Source organism: Thunnus albacares, chromosome 21 (genome assembly GCF_914725855.1).
Source record: "Thunnus albacares chromosome 21, fThuAlb1.1, whole genome shotgun sequence".
In the NCBI taxonomy this organism is placed as follows: Eukaryota; Metazoa; Chordata; class Actinopteri; order Scombriformes; family Scombridae; genus Thunnus; species Thunnus albacares.
In genome coordinates, this window is record NC_058126.1 from 10,030,750 (window position 1) to 10,051,129 (window position 20,380).

Here is a 20,380-nt window from a genome sequence, read left to right on the forward strand (position 1 = left end):
TGTGATTGAACTTATGACAGACAGCAGGCTTCGACAACAAACAATCACATCGTTGTTTAACGGATGTTTTTGACATTAAATAAACCTAACAGCGCTATTGCGGATCTTTAACATGTGTTTCTTACACACGCAGTAAGATAGTTTAACAATTATTTTTGGATACAGCTAATAATGATGGCGGAAGTGGAGGAGCAGGTAAGCAGAGCATGCTAACGCTAGCTGACTAATGATGTTTAATACGTAGCTGCATCAAAATAAATGAGAAATGTGGTCGGTGAATTTTGTCTGTTGACTTTTGCTTTGATTAAGCCTGTTATCTAACATGTTTTACATATGTATCGTGAAATATAGAATAATGATAGTTATATGTGATATCTTTGTGTACATGTTTAAATAGATATTGTAGATACTGCCTACAATATAAACAATGTTTTAGTTAAGATTATATTCAAATACATCAACCAACATCCAGTTGTCTCACAGTTCCTATCATTGGTGTTTTAAGTTATTAATAATACCTCCTGTTAGATTGTTTAAAGCCTTTCAATCTTCTATCAGGGCAGAAATCCTAGTGAGGAATTCACGGATGAGTCTGAGGTAAGAAAACTCACTAACATCAATTTGTGTTGATCTGAAAATGTCCATCAAAAAGACAAAGTGAGAGCAGTATGCATTAGGGTGAGAGCAGTTCACTGTGTATGGTGGGAAAAATCAGCTCCTGAAAGTGTCCTGCAGTTGCACCAGCATGTCCATCATCAACAACATGATGTCGATGTCAGCGTTGTGCCTAGTTCTGTCAAGCGTTGATGATTTCTGAACTCAAATAAAGCTTGCTGCTTACTGAAAGGACCATAATACATAGCCAGCCTTTATCAACACAGCTTGATCCCAGCAGGATGTTTGTCAGGTTTTGAGAGGCGTCAAACACTCATAAATTACAGATAGCCTTCCAAATCCATCAATATTATGACTGAGCTTCTGCATGTTACAGTACGCCTGTGCTTCTGAGAATCACAGTTGGCTAAATAAAATATAGCTCTACACACATCAGCCTGGCAGGAAAGGGAGTTTGTCTTTTTTAAGGAATCGGAGAGCAGAATGAAAGGGAAAGGCTGCTTGCACCTCTCTTAAGAAAACCGTTAAAAGTGAGAGAAAGGAAAAATCCTTAATTTTTCTATCTGTGCGCAGTGTGTTCAGTCCTGTAGAACACGAACACTCACAGGGAAAGAAACATCTGCGACTATGGCATAGAATGTCTCCTGCAAGTGGCTGCAAGCAGCTGATCAGTGGTGGAAGAAGTATTCAAACCCTTTAGTTTAGTAAAAGTACCAATACAGCAATGTAAAAATACTCCATTACAAGTAAAAGTCCTGCATGAAAAATCCTACTCAAGTAAAAGTACATAAGTATTATCAGCTTGATGTAGTTAAACTATTACAGTAAAAGTAGTGGTTTGGTCCCTCTGACTGATATATTATTATATATGACATCATTAGATTATTAATACTGAAGCATCAGTGTTAGAGCAGCATGTTACTGTTGTAGCTGCTGGAGGTGGAGCTAGTTTCAACTACTTTATATACACTTAGCTAGTTAAGTCTAGTGGTTCCCAACCTAGGGGTCGGGCCCCTCCAAAGGGTCACCAGATAAATCTGAGGGGTCGTGAGATGATTAATGAGAGAGGAAAGAAGAAAAAACAAAGTTCTGATACACAAATCTGTTTTAGGTTTTGGAATTTTTCTCTAATCTTTGATTTTTGGTGAAATATTGGATCATTTGAACATTTATTGAAATAAAACCATGTGAGAAGTTTAGAGGGAAAAATCACTATTTGGTGGAGCTGTTAACAATTCATAGACATCTGAAATGTGACCCCGACTACACACTGCTTTTTGTAAGACATCAAAAGCCAAAAAGGTTAGAAACTACTGGTTTCATCTTTAACAATGTGTTGTATTTTAAACATTTGTTATATTATCCATTGTGTCAAATCATCTGAAAAGTAACTAAACCTGTCAAATTAATGTAGTGAAGTAGGAAGTACAATATTTCCCTCTGAAACGTAATGGAGTGGAAGTATAAAGTAGCATCAAATGGAAATACTCAAGTAAAGTACAAGTACCTCAAAATTAGAAATGTACTTAGTTACTTTCCACCACTGCAGCTGATTTTACTTAGAATACTGCAATATACTGTTTCGTGCTTGGTGTCTGCTGGTGGTGTGTGTGTGTGTGTGTGTGTGTGTGTTGTTCTTTCAGCTACTCACAGAATAAATTAGTGGGATAACAACTGTGGATCTTGAAACTCGGAGGCCTGCTCATCTCCAGCCTTGTAATTTGACCATACTAGTCCAACTTGTACTGACATGATACAGTAATAAGCCTTGTTGTGAGAAGTTTTGCCTGGTGTTGTTTTTGATGCCTGATGCCTCACCTAAAAATAATAGTTTTCATTTTAACTTTGGAGTACAGTGGATCAAATCCTGAGTTGCCGATTACACATAATAACACTATAGTAACAGACATATTGCACATCCTCTTCCTCACTTTAGAAGCAGAATTGGGAGAGTCCTCGGTCAGTGAGGTAGTAACTGACCAATAATTCGAACCCTAATCTGAGTTTTCTTCTCAATCCCAACTTTATTTTAAGTGAGGAGGGTGTCATTTTTTAAGGGGAATGAGCTTGTGTCCAAATTCAGTTGCAAAATATGCTTTGTATAACAGCTGTGCCCCCAAAAAACACGCATAGTTAAAGTGTTTAAGGTAGAAAAACATGGTGGTGAGTGGAGGTTTGGATTCATTAGTTTCTTAATATGTAATAAAGACTGTCCTGAGCTCGCAGCTCTTGTCATAATCATTCCTCCTGCTCATACTGACCATTAGAAGATCCCTTCATAATGCACTTTCAGTGTAAATGATGGGGGACTTCAGCCTTTCTTCTGTGCAAAAATGTATTTAAACGTTTATTTGAAGATAATATGAGGCCTCAGCTGTCCAAATGAGTCAGATCAAGTCAATATCTTTTAAAGTTTCTGTCTTTTTAGTGCCAAATTCCCTCTTTTTGTTACGATCCTTCCACTGCAGCTGAACAGGAAAACACTGTCCGTCGAGACACAAAGAGGGAATTTTTTATTAAAAAGACTGTAACTGTGGAAAATATCCACTTTATTTGACTAGCTCAGACTGCTGGAGCCTCATATTATCTTCAGATAAACTTTGAAATGAATTTTTTGCTCAAAACGAGGACTGTGGATTTTGCCTCCCATCACTTACATTGAAAGTGCATTTGGAGGGGATCCTCTAATGATCAGTATAAACAGGGGGAATGATTACAGACAGCAAAACCTGTTTATTTATATGGGGACCTGACTATTGTTTTAAATCAGACTTGAAAAATTGTGACCATATCCTTCAATGTACATTTGTAACTAGTGTTTTCTTCCTCGTGTGTTTGGGGAATTTTATCCTAGATGTGAATACGAGGAAGGATTCAGCCTGTCGTATCTTAACTGCTGCCAATAGGCAAAGAATATGGCAGAAAAATGGTTACAACACAAAGGCCAGCTCAGTAGTTGACAAAACAAAGGGCAACTTACAAGAGATGGCAAAAGTTTGAAAATGAGTAGTTTCTCTCCAGGGATGAAGTTTGCCTTTGTTGTTTGATACGCCTTTGAAACCCGTGACAAATGCCCTCGCATCAGAAATCTCACAACCAGAATACACAGGAAATAGCCTAGATATGGCATTGTTGAGTGGGAAAGGATTGTTTTTGAAAATAACATTTTTTCCACGCTATTGTCCCCCACCTCCAACCCAGTAGCACATAATGGCAGACAATGTTTTGAGTTGATGCACCCTCTGGGCAGCCACAGACTGTGCAGCATTGGTTATAAACTGAATTATGAGTAATATTCAGGCTGTGACTGGCCGCAAATGTTGGCTCACGCTGGAGTGTCTTACACAGTAGAATACCTTAAGTTTGATTTATGAAAAGACCATATTCATGTATTTCATTGGGGATGAACACTCATGAAAAATAGACTTTATCCTGCGTTTCATGCAAGGTAATGGAAATTTGTCTTTATGCTCAGACCTCATGTACACACATACAGACGTATTTTCTTTGAAGAGTAAGGTTGTCAAAAGTATTGATACTTCAATTCATTTTCAATACCATGTATTTAAAACGATACGACCTCCATTAATTACACATTCGATAGTATCAGACCCAGGCTGCACAGATGAAACAACAGGGAACAAAATCAACTGGTCCTCAACCTGTGGCTGTTACAGTTTTCTCTCCAACATGGTGCTAACTGAGTTATTCATGGCAAATTTAATTAAAAAAAGAAAGAAATTATCCAATTTTGTGTGCCCAGAACTTTTTTTTTTTTGCTGTGGTATCGTAAGAGGTATTTAGTATAATTTTTTATACTAGTACTGTAATTGTAAGTTTAAAATTCTGGTATCGTGACCAGAGGCTAGAATATATGCAGGTGTTGGTCATTAGTGTCATCCTGCTGGGTTTACTGTCTTGCTCAGAGACTCTGTGGCAGTGAAGACTATGAAGGATCTCATGTTTATGTTCTTTTTTTTATACAGTAGTATTGTATGTGTACATACGAATGGATGTTGAAATAATAAATCAATCAACAGAAAATTAATTGGTTCAAGGTTCTCAAATGTGATGTAAGATAGTAAACTAATTGTATTTGGGTTTTGGGGTGTTGGTCTAGATTATGACACATCTGAATAAGTCACATAGGCTCGTGGAAATTATACTGGATGTTTGTCACTTCTTCACACTTTCAGAAACAAAGCAATTAATCGAGAAAATAATCAACAGATTAATCAATAATGAAAATACTTAGTTTCAGCCCTAAATGGATGTTTTATCTTTTTTCAAGTTTGTTGCAGTCTAACATCCTGTATTCTGTTAAGATTTTACAAAAAAAATATTTGCAAAGATAATAGCTGACATGATTTCACCTATTTAAGAAATAACTTCATGTACGCAACAAAATCCCCAAATAGGGCTTTATTACTATCATACTGTGACAATGTGATAATACTTTATTATTGTTTTACAAATTAATAAATCTAAGCAAAAAAAATCAACAAAATAGTTTGTTTTGTTTCATATTTGTGAAGTTTTGCTTGATGTAAAGTACAAAAGTAAAAAAAATAAACTGCATTGAACATCTATGATTTTCCAAACGTTTGCAATGTAATGATATATAATAATAAAATATTCTTATTAATATTCTGATACAGATTTTATCCATATCACCCAGCCCTACAAATATGATTATTCCTAGACAGACAGTGTGAACGACTCCTGTTGAGTTGCACTAGAAGCATGCAACGTCATCTCATCCACTTCTCAGACTTCTTCCCACTGTAGGGCTGCAACTAACGATTATTTTCATTATCAATTAATCTGTCAATTATACTCTTGATTAACCGATTAGTTGTTCGGTCTATAAAATGTCAGAAAATGGTGAAAAATGTCGATGATTGTGTCCCAAATGTCTTGTTTTGTCTCGAGCAACAGTCCACACGCCAAAGATATTCAGTTTACTATCATAGAGGATTAAAGAAAACAGAAAATATTCACATTTAAGATGCTGGAACTGAAGAATTTTGGCATCTAAAAAAAAGACTCAAAACATAAATTGAATATAAAATAGTTGGCAATTAATTTTTCTGTTGATCAATTAATTGATTAATTGTTGCAGCTCTCCAAAAGATCACATTTCAAGACAAAACAGAGGATTTAAATGACTTCATGTGGACATTTTATAATATTGTAAGCTGTTGTATTAGTGAGGAGACACAGTGCTTTTTAACCTTTTTTAAGAAAATGTAATAATTAAAGCCCAAAACTGCTTTTCTCAACCAGGAGGAGGACAGCGAGGAGGAGCCCAAGCTGAAGTACGAGAGACTCTCCAATGGGGTGACAGAAATCCTCCAGAAGGATGCAGCCAGCTGTATGACCGTCCATGACAAGGTAGAGGTTATAATCCACCACCCCGCAAGGGCATTTCAGCTTCAAGTCTCAACCCCATCTCAAGTACAGATCCCACATTGTTTATGTACACATTTGAGAGATGTCCTCTTCAAAGTTGTTTTTCATCTCCTCTGTTCAATCCGTAAAGGCAGGCCATTCTTTTCTCACCTTCCCTCTGCTTCTCCTCTCAGGGAGGTACATCAAAAGACACCAGGCGCCATTGTCTCCTCCTCTTTTTTATTCCCACTCTTACATATTTTTCACTCCTCTCCTCGTTTTTTTTTTTGTCGAATGTAGACATTTTTTTTAAGAGGGGGCCACTCTCGGCGAGATGGTTAATCGTCGTGGCACCGGCGGCACACATGCACACCTGAGCAAAGCAAAAGTCATACCCAGTTATGTCTCTTCACCTGATGTTTTATTAACCGCTATTGATTTTCATTTATTTATTTTTACTTTGAGGATTCAGCCCCCCCCCCCCCCCCCCCCCTTCATTTTTTCTTTTTTTTTTTACTTTAAAACAGCAACCTTGCCACAGTGAAGAGACGTTGCTTTGCTGAAATTCTAAATTTGATCTGACTGTCTTTCTTCCTGAGGTTTTCTCCAGCTACCGGTCTGGTCACACCAGCCCCCACCGCCGCGGCGAAAAAACCTCCCACAACCTTAAAGCCACCGACAGCACATATTGCCTTATGTTGCCTCATATTTTAAGTGTCTGAATCGGAATTTCATTTGAACAATTCCATTCTGATAAATCCCTTTAAAAGTCGCTCCGCCTCACAAGGTTGAACCCTTTATTTATTTATTTTTGGTTATTTTATTTGGGGAGATTGCAGGGGCTCTGTCTGACATGCTCAGCTGTGCCTGTAAATATAAGCATTTCATTATAGACTGCACTGAAGCATGGTGGGCTCGCCGCACATCCACATGCTGGTCGAGAAGGGAGGGGGATTAGGAGGAGGGCAAAGGAGCAGGGGGCTGGGGTGGAAGAACACACACTTAATCTAATGCCAAAAGCCCCCGGTTTCTATAATTTTTTTGTCCCAGTGGACTCACACACACACACATACACACACACACACATATGCGCACATGCATTTCTGCTGAAGCACAGAACACCAGAAACCAGTTGCTGCTCAGTAGAAATAATAGCTCTGTGCTGGGCAGGGAGGTGATTGGGTTGCATGGAGAGCATGGGAATAAGTCAGATGTACAGTGCATTTATTATGCTTAAGCATTTTAATTTGAGAAAAAAAAATATGCCATTTCACACTGTCTGCTTTAATAAATAGGGCTTTTCCACCCCCTGCAATTTCACAGTTTTGCCTCCAAGCCCACCCAATCCCCAGTGTGCCCATGTCGCTCCAGCTCCAAGAAATATTTTTTTTTTTTTATCCTCTCCCACAGCCTTCATCAGCACAAGATTTTTTTTTTTTTTTTTTTTTTTTTTTAACCAAAATCATGAATTGCTTTCAAGTGTCTTCTAGTTTAATTTACATCACATTTATTCTCTTTTCTCAGTTTCTTGCCTTAGGTACCCATTTTGGAAAGGTGTTCCTGCTGGACATCCAAGGAAATGTAACTCAGAAGTTTGAAATTGTGAGTACATAAAAATCCTTCAGGTTATAATGATGAAAGTATTTTGGCCCTGCTGGTGCATGCGATGAACTTTTTCCAATTCAGAGCAGTAAATAGTGCAGATCTGTACTTTTAGTTGTCTTTGTATTATCCAACGAAAAGATGACGACCCTCCTCTTGAATTATGGTTTTTGACTCATCTGCAGTGTTCAACCAAGACTTAAATAACCAAAACTATTGATTCAGTCCTTACATCCCTGATAATTAGCAGTTGCTTTACTACAAGCAAATGTTTCATTATAAATATCTCCTTTAAAACTGACATAATCTTGACTTAAGTGGGACTTAAGAGTCTTCATCAATGATCCTGTCTGTTTTGATTGCTGTGATCATTAGTGTTAATAGTCTTGATGCCTGCAAAAACAACGTGTTGTCAAATGTTTCTCAAATTGGAACAGAAAGTGTCAGAGCTGTAACATTTAGTCAGGAGAAAAGAAGTCCAGTTTAAACATACTGTGTCTAAAAAATACTGGAATCAGCCAATAAAATACCTAAAACATTCCCGGAAAACATGCCAAGGACAGAACATCAGTGTCCTCAATGGGTAGCTAAGCTAACGCCCTGCTGACAGATTAATATAGTTTAGGGAGGCAAGAGGAGACATTTTGAGGGTTTCACATACCGTATTACCTTGAAGGAAGATTTCACACAATAATGCATGTGTGGGATATCTAATCAGAAATGATGTTGCATATCTGATTTAGTCCCACTGTTTTACAATAATGAACAATAACTGAATTTGCAAGTCAAAAAAAATTTAAGTAATCAAGGCTGATTTGGCACAAAGGGGCAGTTTTACATTACTGTACCTGCACTCGCGCTTGTAACTGCAGTGTTCCTACTGAGAACATTGATTCGAGTGCTTCTCACCAAAGCAACTTACTGCCAGTTTATCAGTCGTAGCCTGAGAGAAACAAGGACGCTATTTCACCGAGCAGACGAGACCCGGTGCTAATGGATTTTGTGACGTATTTTCAAAATGAGTCGAAAAGCATAAATTTATTGACGCACCAACCCTCTGATGCACCGGAGAAGTTCTAAATATATGAGAAACGAGCAACTTTTTCTCCTTTAGTCTAAACAGATGCATCGGCAATCCTTTAGGGATGGTTTTTAAGTAACATTTGCTGTAATTTATGCCATTTGGTTGATCCTTTTATCTAAAGAGCCCTATGGAGTCATGAGTGACTAAAATTTAAAAGCATCAACAGTAAAGGGACCCCCTAACCTTCACAGTATTAGTGAAGTGCTCTATGCATTGACACGTACACTATGTTTGTCATGAAGTATAATTATTTCAGTTTTGATAATGATTTTTTTTCAACAGATTTCTATCTGTTCGATCGCTTGATCCGTGCTCCTAATTATGTCAATCTATACGTTGTTTTTTTGTGAAAGAAATTGTATCAACCCTCACATACACAGGCATCTTACCAAAAATATTCATTTACGACAATTTCTGCATCTTTCAAAGTGATCCAGAGGAGTTGAATGGTTTTGTGAGTTTGCTAAATGGCTTTAAGAACAATCTTCAGTTTACATGTGAGTTTAGCAAAGAGAAAATACATTTTCTTGACATGTGGGTCACGATAAACAATAGGGGGACTCTCTACTATGCTATACTGTAAAGAAACTGATAGAAATAACCCTGTTTTTGGCTAATAGCATACATCCCACTTAAGAAAGGTCTGACCAGGAGCCAGTTTTACAGGCTGAGGAGATTATGTCAGACCACGCAGGACTATGTAGAAAAAAAGCAGTGGATATGAAATCAAAATTTCTCTCATGGGGATATCCCCTTGATTGGGTAGAGCAAGCATATAACTCAGCTCTAGAGAAATCTGTTAAGCAAGAGCCAGAAAAAAGAGAAACAATTTTCAGCTACATGTACAACCGCCGACTCTCCTCAGTCATTTTGTAAGGTCAGTGTTTATGAAACACTGGCACATATTAAAATCTGACCCTGAGCCATCCCGAATCTTTACACCAAACCTTTGTTTGTATATAAACGGGGGCGAAATTTAAGAGATCGTTTACTCGATGCAAATTCTTCCCATAAAGAAAACTCAGAACAGCCAGTTGCAACAAACTATTTTATGTCCTCTTGCAAATGGCAGTTACCATTGTGGGAACAACACTGTCAAAACAGCACATTTTTATCACCCACTCACAGGAAAAAAAAGTTTCCTATCAAGAGTGTCATCACCTGCGTGTCCATTCATGTCATATATATGATACGCTGCCCATGTGGCTTCGCTTATATTGGTGAAACTACCAGAAAAATATTAAAGCAAAGAATAAGCAAATCGACAGGATAGAAGTTATCCAACAGCGGCCCGTTTTCAATGAGATGAAACATGACGTGGCTTCCACCTCTCCGCTTTTGTGGGATTGAAAAAATTTCAATGCCACATGAGGGTAGAGATCATGACCTGTTATTAAAAAGAAGGGAGGCGTTCTGGATATTCAGACCCTGAACTTCTACTTAATCTAATGTTATAACTTTTTTCTGATGTGAATATTTTTCTGAAAGGTCAGTCACGTGCAATGCTATAATTAGAAGACAAATACCTAGCTGGGTATTAACAAAAAAAGCATAAATTAGCCTTCCCTGTTCTGCAACGCCTTCATTAATATGTCTAGATTCACGTTTTTTTAATGTCCCTTGCAGTTTTTTTTAATAACATATATGCATTGATTAAGTTTATTGGTCCTCTGCACCATTTTATCTGTAGCCTCTATAATGATTCTTTTACTATTTAAATTATACTGATGTTACTGTATAGATTCACTGATGAATTGGCATTCATGCCCTTAATTATGCTATTTATTTATGTGATTGTACATCCTTGACTCGTGACTATGTAATGCCATTTAGGGGTAGATATGTTTAACGTATGATGACACTGAAAACATTATTTGACAAATTGAGACTTTTGTCCCTAATTTACCTTCCTTTTTGACTTTTTGTATAGAATGGATCGAATATGTTTGCTAACACTGTAAGATTCATGATATATCAGTATGTTTGCTCTTAATTCACTTGTTCTTTTCTATTTTTTGACCTTTGGAGAGCTTTGAGGTTACATGGATGTTGCTTAAGATTTATTGGCACTGTTATATTGTGTCATTTTGTATCTTTTTAATACTATTTTCTTACTGATCAGTCAAACCAATCTTTGTAGTCCTCTGATTGGATGATTGGATGATTGAGGCAGCTCTTATGTGTATTTATACAGTGTTGTGATGCTGCCCATATACCTGATGAAGGCCGGACAGACTGAAACATTGTTATCTAATAAATATTTCAGCAGTTAGCGAGACAGTGTGCACGAGTTCTCCTCATTGTTTTCAATGTACAGTACGGGACCATTAATTTTTTTTGCCTTTTTCCAGCATTTCACATTGTGGGATAAAATGTCAGCCACAAAGATATTTTCCTGCCGCTAAAAAGAAAAAAAAAAAAAGATGCTGTGATATTCTGTCTCCTCAGAGTTCAGTGAAGATCAACCAGATCAGTCTGGATGAAAGTGGAGAGCATGTGGGCATCTGCTCCGAGGATGGGAAGGTGAGATCTCTCTGCTCATCACCGGTGGTTACTGATCCTTGGGCCTGCAGCAAAGAATCACCAATCAGTGTTTTTCATCTGTCATAATTCATCCTCAGATTCATATAAAACTCGTCTTATCAAACTTTATGCTAATGATGTGGAACTTTTTTTAGAAGCCACTTCTTTCACAGTCGGAGCATTAACCTGGAGGTTTATCTTCACCATATATATACACACACACACACAAACCCATATTTTTTTCATGATGCAGGAATTTATAAAAAGCTACCAATTTTGAAGAGTATAGGGGGAAAGGATTGCACTCAGATCCGATGAGCTGTCAGTCAGCCATCAGCCGTCTATGGATACCCTCTCCATGTTCTCCACCTTGCTGTTATCTTGTCTCTTCTCATCATTACCACCATCCTTCATGGATTTCGCAGTCAAGATATGCTCTCTGATATCGCCCCCCACACACACACACATACACATACATATACTTCTAGCACTCTGGTGGCAAAAACAAGATCTTGTCACACACATAAAGTGGAGCAGACAATTAAAATCAATGCTACAGCAATTGTTTGCCCTCAACCAAGTCAGTTGGCTGTTAATCCTTTAAAATCTAACTTAGTCCTAAATCACTGATGCAGTTTAAAAAAAAAAAAACATTGCATATCAGAGTATCATGTTCTTTTTTGGGGCCTCGGATAAAGAAAAACTGGGTGTCATGTACTCTAATGGTACATTAGAGTTTGCTGAGGCTGTGGTCAAGTCCAAGATTAGGACTCCTGTTTCTAAACCCTTCAGGGTTCAAAGAATCAACTTGTCCACTAATTGGTGACCCAGCGGAGAAGTAGGGAGCCAATCAAAGTCTTTTCTGACCACAATTCCCCTCGCTGGCCTCGGATAGTTGCAGAGGCAGCAATTAAAGGAGAGATTTTGAGTTATTCACCTTTGCTTGTCATTCTGCTGTCTCGCCTGTTTCAGGTTCAAGTATTTGGTCTCTATACGAGAGAGGGCTTCCATGAGAACTTCGACTGTCCCATCAAAGTAAGTACTTTTGAAAACTTGAGTGTCTTAGCAGGCATCTGTTGCCATTTCCTGCATATGACATAAAGGAAAATCACATTTCACTCCTCCTTCCTAACATCTTTATGGTATAATCTGTCCTTCCTGTATGGTTTTGTAGGTGGTGGCACTACACCCTCAGTTCACCAGATCTAACTACAAACAGTTTGTCACTGGGGGCAACAAGGTAGGTTTGAATAGTACTTTTTACTCATGTAGTCATTATTTACAGTTTTCACCATTTCTTAGGCATTTCCTGCTACAATAACTCATCCTGATTGTGTCCGGGTGAAGCAGAATCCTGCAAACCTTCTCGCTTTGGCTCGGCTGAAGGCGATGCACAGGCCTTTGTCTGGTGTGAAAGGCTCTTACTTTTCTGTCTCTTTGCTGGAGTGCTCTCGGGAGAGCTGCCCATTTTCACAAAGTGCTGTTCGCTCAACAGTGTTTGAAAGGCAATGCTTCACAAGCACAGCAAATAGATGTCATTATCAAGAGGGTACATAGTCTTAGGATTTCCGGGCGCATACAGTGATCTCTTTCTTGAAAGTTGTCTCTGGTAGGTATGTCACTACGGAAGGTGAAAAGTATTTCAGGTATTAAGTTTGTCAATTTCTTCTTCTCAAGTAAAACTAGGTGTTACTAAATGCCAGTACTGCTATAAACTGCGGTAGCGTCATTGCACTGCTATCCATTAATAAAGTATACTGACATTTATACAACAGGGGTGAGGAAAAACAACTTTTTTTTTCATGAAACCCCATTGTTAGTGTTACTTTGCCATTTTCTTTCAATTGGCGCTGATTCCTCTCAGTTCCAAATTGTGAAGGCCTCCACAAGGTGCCTGTGATGAAAATCAATAGGCCTCAACAGGAGTCACATCCTGTCAAAGGAAATTCAATTTTGTCTCCACAGTTCTTTTGTCATATCATCTCTTTGTTGAGCAAACTGTTTATTAACATAGCCCAACTGCTGAATTAAAGAGGCTATACAACCTTCTCCCTGCCTCCTTGGTAATATTATGCATTTTTTTGGGGGGTGTTTTTTTGGTATCAGTTTATATATTGTTGTAAGGACAGTAACAATACAGGGAATGTGAATGAAAGACTTTGTCCTCTAAGGCCTGAACATTAAATTGTATTGATGAAGCCGCCTTGATGGGACGCTGCATTGTGGTTAAAAAAAAAACACACACAAACCTTGCACAACACTCTCACTGAGCTTCCACGCGTCTGAGTGAAAGACAAGACAAGACAAGCGTTCACTACTAGGACAGTAAATACATATGTGTTGAAATACTTTTTCTATAATTGACACCATCCACAGTGAGTGCAATAAATGGTGTGTAGCCTGGAGAAGCCATAACCATTATGATGAAAGGGAGAATGATGTATGAAATCATGCATCACATTTTCAACCCTCTCTTTATGGTTTTTTTTATATATATATACCATCTTCTACTTGCAAATCACATCGGCCATGTGAATCTTTAAAATTACTTCATCCACCACTGAATGTGAAGCTTTCTCATTCAGATGAAGTCTAATGAACAATCTGTCTTGATTGTCTTTTTGGAGTGGAATTAAGATCTGCTCATATGGACTGAAATCAGGTTTTACTTCATTATTTGCAGCGTGAGAAAAGAAAGTTCCCCACAGTTTAAGTTAAATCTGTGAGACGGCTTCACCCATTTACCAAACGGGCTGTTCCTCTACTATGTGCTGTTCATCTACTGCCCTCTGTAGGCGGTGCTGCATAACTGCAACCCCTGTGTTGACTGATAACCACACTGTGTAGTATAAAATATTTTCTTGATTTCTTTCTTAAAGCTTCTTCTGTATGAAAGAAACTGGCTGAATCGCTGGAAGACCTCTGTTCTACATGAAGGCGAGGGATCCATCACTAATATCCAGTGGAGAGCGAACCTCATAGCCTGGGCCAACAATGTGGTGAGTGATTTGTCACAGAATCTCAATAAAAAATAATAATGTACAATATTGAAATGTTAAAATGCTAAAGTTTGGTTTCCTTTGTTTGTCTTAGGGAGTTAAAATATATGACATCAGCACAAAACAGCGGATTACAAACGTGCTGCGAGACAACGTCAGCCTGAGGCCCGACATGTATCCTTGCAGCCTGTGTTGGAAAGACAACGCCACTCTTATTGTTGGCTGGGGAACTTCCATTAAGGTTCGCTTTTTTTTTTTTTCTTTTTTGATCACAGGCACTAGTTATTCCAGTCTTTCAAACTTAATTTTTCTAATTTCTCCTCAGATTTGTGTCGTGAAAGAGCGAAATCCCACCGAAATGAGAGATCTGCCCAGCCGCTACGTGGAAATAGGTATAAAATACAACACACAACAGGACGCCAGTCACTTTATCTGTCAAGTATAATAAATCTGCAGCTTGGTGATAATGGTACAGGAACATGTTAGCAGAAGTCAGTACAGTGTTTAACGTTTACAACTCTTTCAAACACATTAGACATTGTGATCACGCTCAGAACAAGGCTGCTTTTCTCAGTTCCAGTTGTTATTGTGAAGATTCAGCATCAAACACTTTCTGTATTCTTATTATTGATACCAAATCCAACTCATAAACTGATTGCATCTCTTTCAAACAGTGTCTGCATTTGAGACCGAGTTTTTCATCAGCGGCTTGGCACCGCTGGCAGATCAGCTGGTCACCTTGTACTTTGTGAAGGAGAACTCTGATCACATGGTAATGATACTTTTATTACATATGTGTTAAAGGCTTAAATACTATGTACAACTTTTTACTCATATTGTGTGCGTGTGTTTTTGCAGGATGAGGAGTTCCGCGCTCGGCCTCGTCTCGACATCATCCAGCCTCTCCCCGAGAGCTGCGAGGAGATCTCTTCAGATGCGCTGACTGTGCGCAACTTCCAAGACAACGAGTGCAGAGACTACCGCCTCGGTGAGACTATAAATGTCACGCAGCCTTTTACTGCACTCTGATTTCATTATGCAATCGACTATCAAATGTCAGCGGTAATGCACAGCACGCAGAGGCATAAATGTATTTTCATTAACAGAGCATTCGGAGGGAGAGTCGCTCTTCTACATCATCAGTCCCAAAGACATCGTCGTGGCCAAGGAGCGAGACCAAGATGACCATATCGATTGGCTCCTTGAAAAGAAGAAATACGAGGTTTGCGTTGGGAGAATTTTTATGAATGTTGCAAAAGGTTACGGCGTACAATTTAATCTCGAGTTTAATGTTGTGTCCTGTAACTGTGGTTTAACTGTGACAGGAGGCGCTGATGGCTGCTGAGATCAGTTTCAAAAACATTAAGAGGCACGATGTTCAGAAAATCGGGATGGCCTACATCAATCACTTGGTGGAGAAAGGAGACTATGACAGCGCTGCAAGGTAGGTGTTATTGTACATGATCTGCAGGTGTATCATGAGCTGATCTGTTTGATAAGTTGTATTGAGTGAGTGAGTTTGTGTATAAAATATTTGAAAAACTGTATCGTATATGTCTCATATGTTTGTCCAGGGTCCATATTACACAAACTCAGATTCAGATCATCTCTGTAAAAAGATTTATACACTTTGTAAATGTTGAAAATAGGATAACTCCTAAACAATTAGTCTGATTTATTTCCACTAAAATTACCATGATTATGGAACAAATAAGATGAGGTTCTGCCTTCCTGTAATACAGACACAAGTGGGGAACATTTTCCATTTTTAGGTGATGGACAACTAACGTTTTTTTAAATAGTGTAAACTGAAGGTCCGCTCACTCACTTTTTCCAGAGCTTTAAGCAGGAAGTGGAATTTGAATTAGTTTTTTTTGGTTAAACTGCTATTTCCAGAGTCAAGTATGAACTTATAAGCTCAAAGAGATGTATAAAATTCATCTTCCTAATTAATCGATGTGACTCTACGGCAACAAGCACATCCTCTGCTAACAAAGTCACAAAGCAGGATCTTTTTTTTTTTTTCATCTGAATGATTTAAGTGTTTTTTCCGATGCAGGAAGTGCCAAAAGGTTCTTGGAAAAAATATGGAACTATGGGAAAATGAAGTCTACAGGTTCAAGACTATTGGACAGTTAAAGGTAAGTTCAATCAAGACCAACTTCTGTACCTCAGTTTAGTTATTGAACAGATGATGGTTATGGATTAGATATGAAATGTGATGCGTTCTGAAAGTTTTTCTTGTTTTTGTCTATAATCAGTCTTTTATCTAAATTTCTCTTCAATTCCAGGCCATCAGCCAGTATTTGCCCAGAGGGGATCTACGTCTTAGACCGGCCATCTACGAAATGATCTTGCATGAATTTCTCAAAACTGATTATGAGGTACTTTGTCCCTCAATATTCTTGACGTCCTGTGACAAATCCAGTGTTAATCCGTTGGTTTAAACGTCAGCTGACAGTTTGTCTCACTTCACTTTTCTTTGCTTTCCACAAAAGGGTTTTGCCACACTGATCCGTGAATGGCCGGGAGAGCTTTATAACAACATGGCCATTGTTCAAGCTGTCACCGACCACCTGAAGAGGGATCCCACTAACAGCACTTTGCTCACCACATTGGCTGAACTGTGAGTGATCTTAACACGTGCATTACTCTAACACTTGGACACACACTGCATGAAATATTCAAATGAAAGGTATTGGTTATATTACACTGAAAAATGGCATTTTTATGATGACTTATTTGATTTTTTTTTAAACTCTAGGCTCTAGATTAGAGTTTTAAATGTGCAAAATGTGTCTGCAATGATGTATTCACTGACAGGACTTTAGGGTTGAAGGAGTCATGACTGAAATGGCTTTTAAATTACTCCTGACAGAAGAAATTGACGCAAAATGATCAACATTTAAAGATGAACTTGTTGGCCTTTGATGCTACTGCAGGTACACATACGATCAGCGGTACGACCGAGCCTTAGAAATCTACCTGAGACTGAGACACAAAGACGTGTACCAGCTGATCCACAAACACAACCTTTTCTCTTCGATAGAGGACAAGATCGTTCTCCTCATGGACTTTGATAAAGAGGTAAAAGATGAAATCATTTTATCGTCATTTGCCAGCCATTGCCAGCAGTTGCGTTGTGTTTAATCAGCACACATATCAGCTGAGTAATATTCCTTCTCAATTTACGTTGCCAGAAAGCTGTTGACATGCTTCTAGACAATGAGGACAAGATATCTGTAAGTGTACCAGGCTTCCCTTGATCATTTATTAAGGATGTAATGAAAATGTGCTGCCCACTGATTGTTTTCTCTCTGCTAACAGACAGACAGAGTTGTGGAAGAACTAGCTGACAGACCCGAACTTCTGCATGTGGTGAGTTTAAATCTCTATACATTTACATCTAATCACATTTGCTGACAAAAAAGACTGATCTGATCACACCCTGTGCACATTTCCCCCCCCCACAGTACCTCCACAAACTGTTCAAGCGGGACCACCACAAAGGGCAAAAGTACCACGAGAGACAGATTGGTCTGTATGCCGAGTATGACCGACCAAATCTTTTACCTTTCCTGAGAGACAGCACCCACTGCCCACTTGAGAAGGTACAATTCTTACATTTTATCCACCATCCACCCAGGTTTCAATAAGCCATGAGACATGAATCATTTTGCCTTTTGTTTTTCTCTTTCAGGCTCTCGAGATTTGCCAGCAGAGGAACTTTGTAGAGGAAACCGTCTTCCTGCTCAGCAAGTTTTAATTAACGTTCGTTTTCCTACTTTAAATGTGTTTGAAATTGTTAAAAAGGAAACTAATCCATCATGTCGTCCCCAGGCAGGATGGGGAACTGCAGACGAGCTCTGCAGATGATCATGGAGGAACTGGAGGACGTGGACAAGGCCATAGAGTTTGCCAAAGAGCAGGACGATGCAGAGCTCTGGGAAGATCTCATCTCTTACTCTATTGACAAACCACGTATGAAACAACTTCTCCTGTTCGCTGTGTTATCGTAAACATCTACTTTGTCTTTTCTTTTGCTCTCTTTCATAATATTTCTTTATTTTTCTCTGTGTTGTCATCTCCAGCTTTCATCACCGGCCTCCTCAATAACATTGGAACCCATGTGGATCCCATCCTACTCATCCATCGCATAAAGGAGGGCATGGAGATCCCAAACCTCAGAGATTCACTAGTGAAAATCCTCCAGGACTACAATCTGCAGGTTAGAAATGTTTAAATCAATGAAATTATTATCTTACATTTTTCTCACTTGAAATGTTGATGATGCCAGTATCTGAAGAGATTATTACAAAAAAGATTTTAAAAAAGAGACATTAAGCAAGCAATAAATATGTAAATACAAGAGTTTAAAGACTGATTAAACCTTGAAATATCTATAATCACTCAAATTCACCAATTATAGTACAGTACAGGTGTTAATACTTCAAAATCAACATAAGAAAAAGATGATCTAGTTTAATATTTTGCGGCAGGTTATTCACTGAATAAATGGAGATTACTTACTGTGTTAATGATGAGAATAATAATAATAATAAAGTTTATTGATTAGTATTGATAGCACTTACCAAAACCAGAAATCAGAAATTACAAAGTGCTTTATAAGGCAGACATAAAGGGATAAAGGGCAGAATAAAATGCCAAATACATACATTCCTGCATATACTGTATTTGTATATATATATACACACAAATGTAAGTAAATCAATATATATAGATTATAAGAAAGCCTTACAAAAGTGAGTTTTCAGAGGCGACTTAAAAGAAGATCCAAGTCCAAACTCCATTATGCACAGTTATAATTAAGTTCTGACATTACAGAATAACAAAACCATTTATGTGATTATTATAACCTCAATAATTTTGAATGAATGTCTCACTGTGGCAATAATCAAGGTGTTTTTAGGGACATTTTTAATTTTAAAAATTCATCTATTAGCCCGACAAATCAGCATGTGGTTTTGATTACTAACCGGCTTTTGTTTCCTCGTCTGTAAGATTCTGTTGAGGGAGGGATGTAAGAAGATCCTGGTGGCCGACTCGCTCTCTCTGCTTCAGAAGATGCACCGAACGCAGATGAGAGGAGTCAGAGTCGATGGTGGGTGCGCTTTTTTTTTTTTTTGACGATCACGTCAGAAGCAGTGGAGTCACTTTAAACTGAACTTATTAACTTGTTGCCGCTGGTTTTCTTTTCAGATGAGAACATTTGTGAATCGTGTCACGCTACGATATTACCATCAGGTGGGTGATACGTATAGTTGTATCCAAAAGTTGAATTATATTTGAGAGCCATTAGTTGCTCATTTATGCTTCACGCTTGTGTTTCAGATATGGCCAAACCCTTCAGTGTGGTAGTGTTTCACTGCAGACACATGTTCCACAAAGAATGTTTACCATCCGCAGGAACAGTAAGAACCTTCTCTATAGTCCTTGTCACCTTTTACACAACAAATCTAATCATTTCTTTTTGTGTAATGTTAAATTGTCATGATCATATCTACCAAACATGAACCTCTTGATATCCCTGCATCTTCTCCCTCCTTCCTGTCTCAGATTCCCGGGGTGCAGTTTTGCAACATCTGCAGTGCAAAGAGGCGTGGGCCAGGAAGTGGAATCCTGGAGATGAAAAAGTAACAGCGATTTAAGCACTCACGACCTTATTATTGATGCTTTAATCTTTCCCTTGTTGCTTTCCCTTACTTTAAGTGCACTGATCAATGAATATCACTTTGCCTCAGTCACTGAGCCGTGCACTTGCAAAAATGCAAAACATTTATATTGTATTGTCTGTATATTTACATCCAATAACTGTAAAGTGTTGTTGTTCTGCTTGCCACTAATGTGATTTGTTGATGAAATGTCTGCATCGTCTGAAAAATAAAACTTCAAAAACTGTTTGGTTTGTATCTGATAATTAAGCTCGTCTTCTCCATGACCCAGTCAGAGTTAATCCTCTCAAGTCAGGTAATTAAATTTCATTTAAGAGTCTGCTTAAAGCTATTTAGAAAAGGTCGGTTGAAATGTGACATAAAAAGTACTGTGCCAAGAATAACTTCATTTATTAAAAGGCTTTGAATTTTTTGTAAAAATATAAAGACACATACACAGTAACATTTCATAAAATAATGAATCCAAAGTGAAA

General features: G+C 38.2%; 1 protein-coding gene across 1 annotated transcript; it reads left to right on the forward strand.

Annotated features, from left to right (window-relative positions):
* The first annotated feature begins 7 nt into the window (after window positions 1-7).
* Window positions 8-20,133, forward strand: vps41 (VPS41 subunit of HOPS complex). Its single transcript, XM_044339083.1, has 28 exons — window positions 8-195; window positions 559-597; window positions 5,902-6,009; window positions 7,531-7,608; window positions 11,141-11,215; window positions 12,188-12,250; window positions 12,390-12,455; window positions 14,095-14,214; window positions 14,309-14,455; window positions 14,540-14,606; window positions 14,889-14,986; window positions 15,073-15,202; window positions 15,321-15,436; window positions 15,540-15,658; window positions 16,274-16,355; window positions 16,506-16,598; window positions 16,713-16,840; window positions 17,157-17,301; window positions 17,415-17,456; window positions 17,542-17,592; window positions 17,688-17,825; window positions 17,915-17,969; window positions 18,055-18,195; window positions 18,306-18,442; window positions 19,237-19,336; window positions 19,435-19,479; window positions 19,567-19,646; window positions 19,792-20,133. Exons 1-28 carry the CDS (start codon window positions 172-174, stop codon window positions 19,870-19,872), a joined length of 2,568 nt encoding a protein of 855 aa, XP_044195018.1. The 5' UTR covers window positions 8-171; the 3' UTR covers window positions 19,873-20,133.
* Window positions 20,134-20,380: the final 247 nt, after the last annotated feature.

Coding starts and splice junctions, on each gene's coding strand:
- vps41 (XM_044339083.1), top strand. CDS start 172: ATGATGGCGGAAGTGGAGGAGCAG. Junction 6,010..7,530: donor GTATGACCGTCCATGACAAG/GTAGAGGTTATA, acceptor CTCTTTTCTCAG/TTTCTTGCCTTAGGTACCCA. Junction 17,970..18,054: donor GGAAACCGTCTTCCTGCTCA/GCAAGTTTTAAT, acceptor TGTCGTCCCCAG/GCAGGATGGGGAACTGCAGA.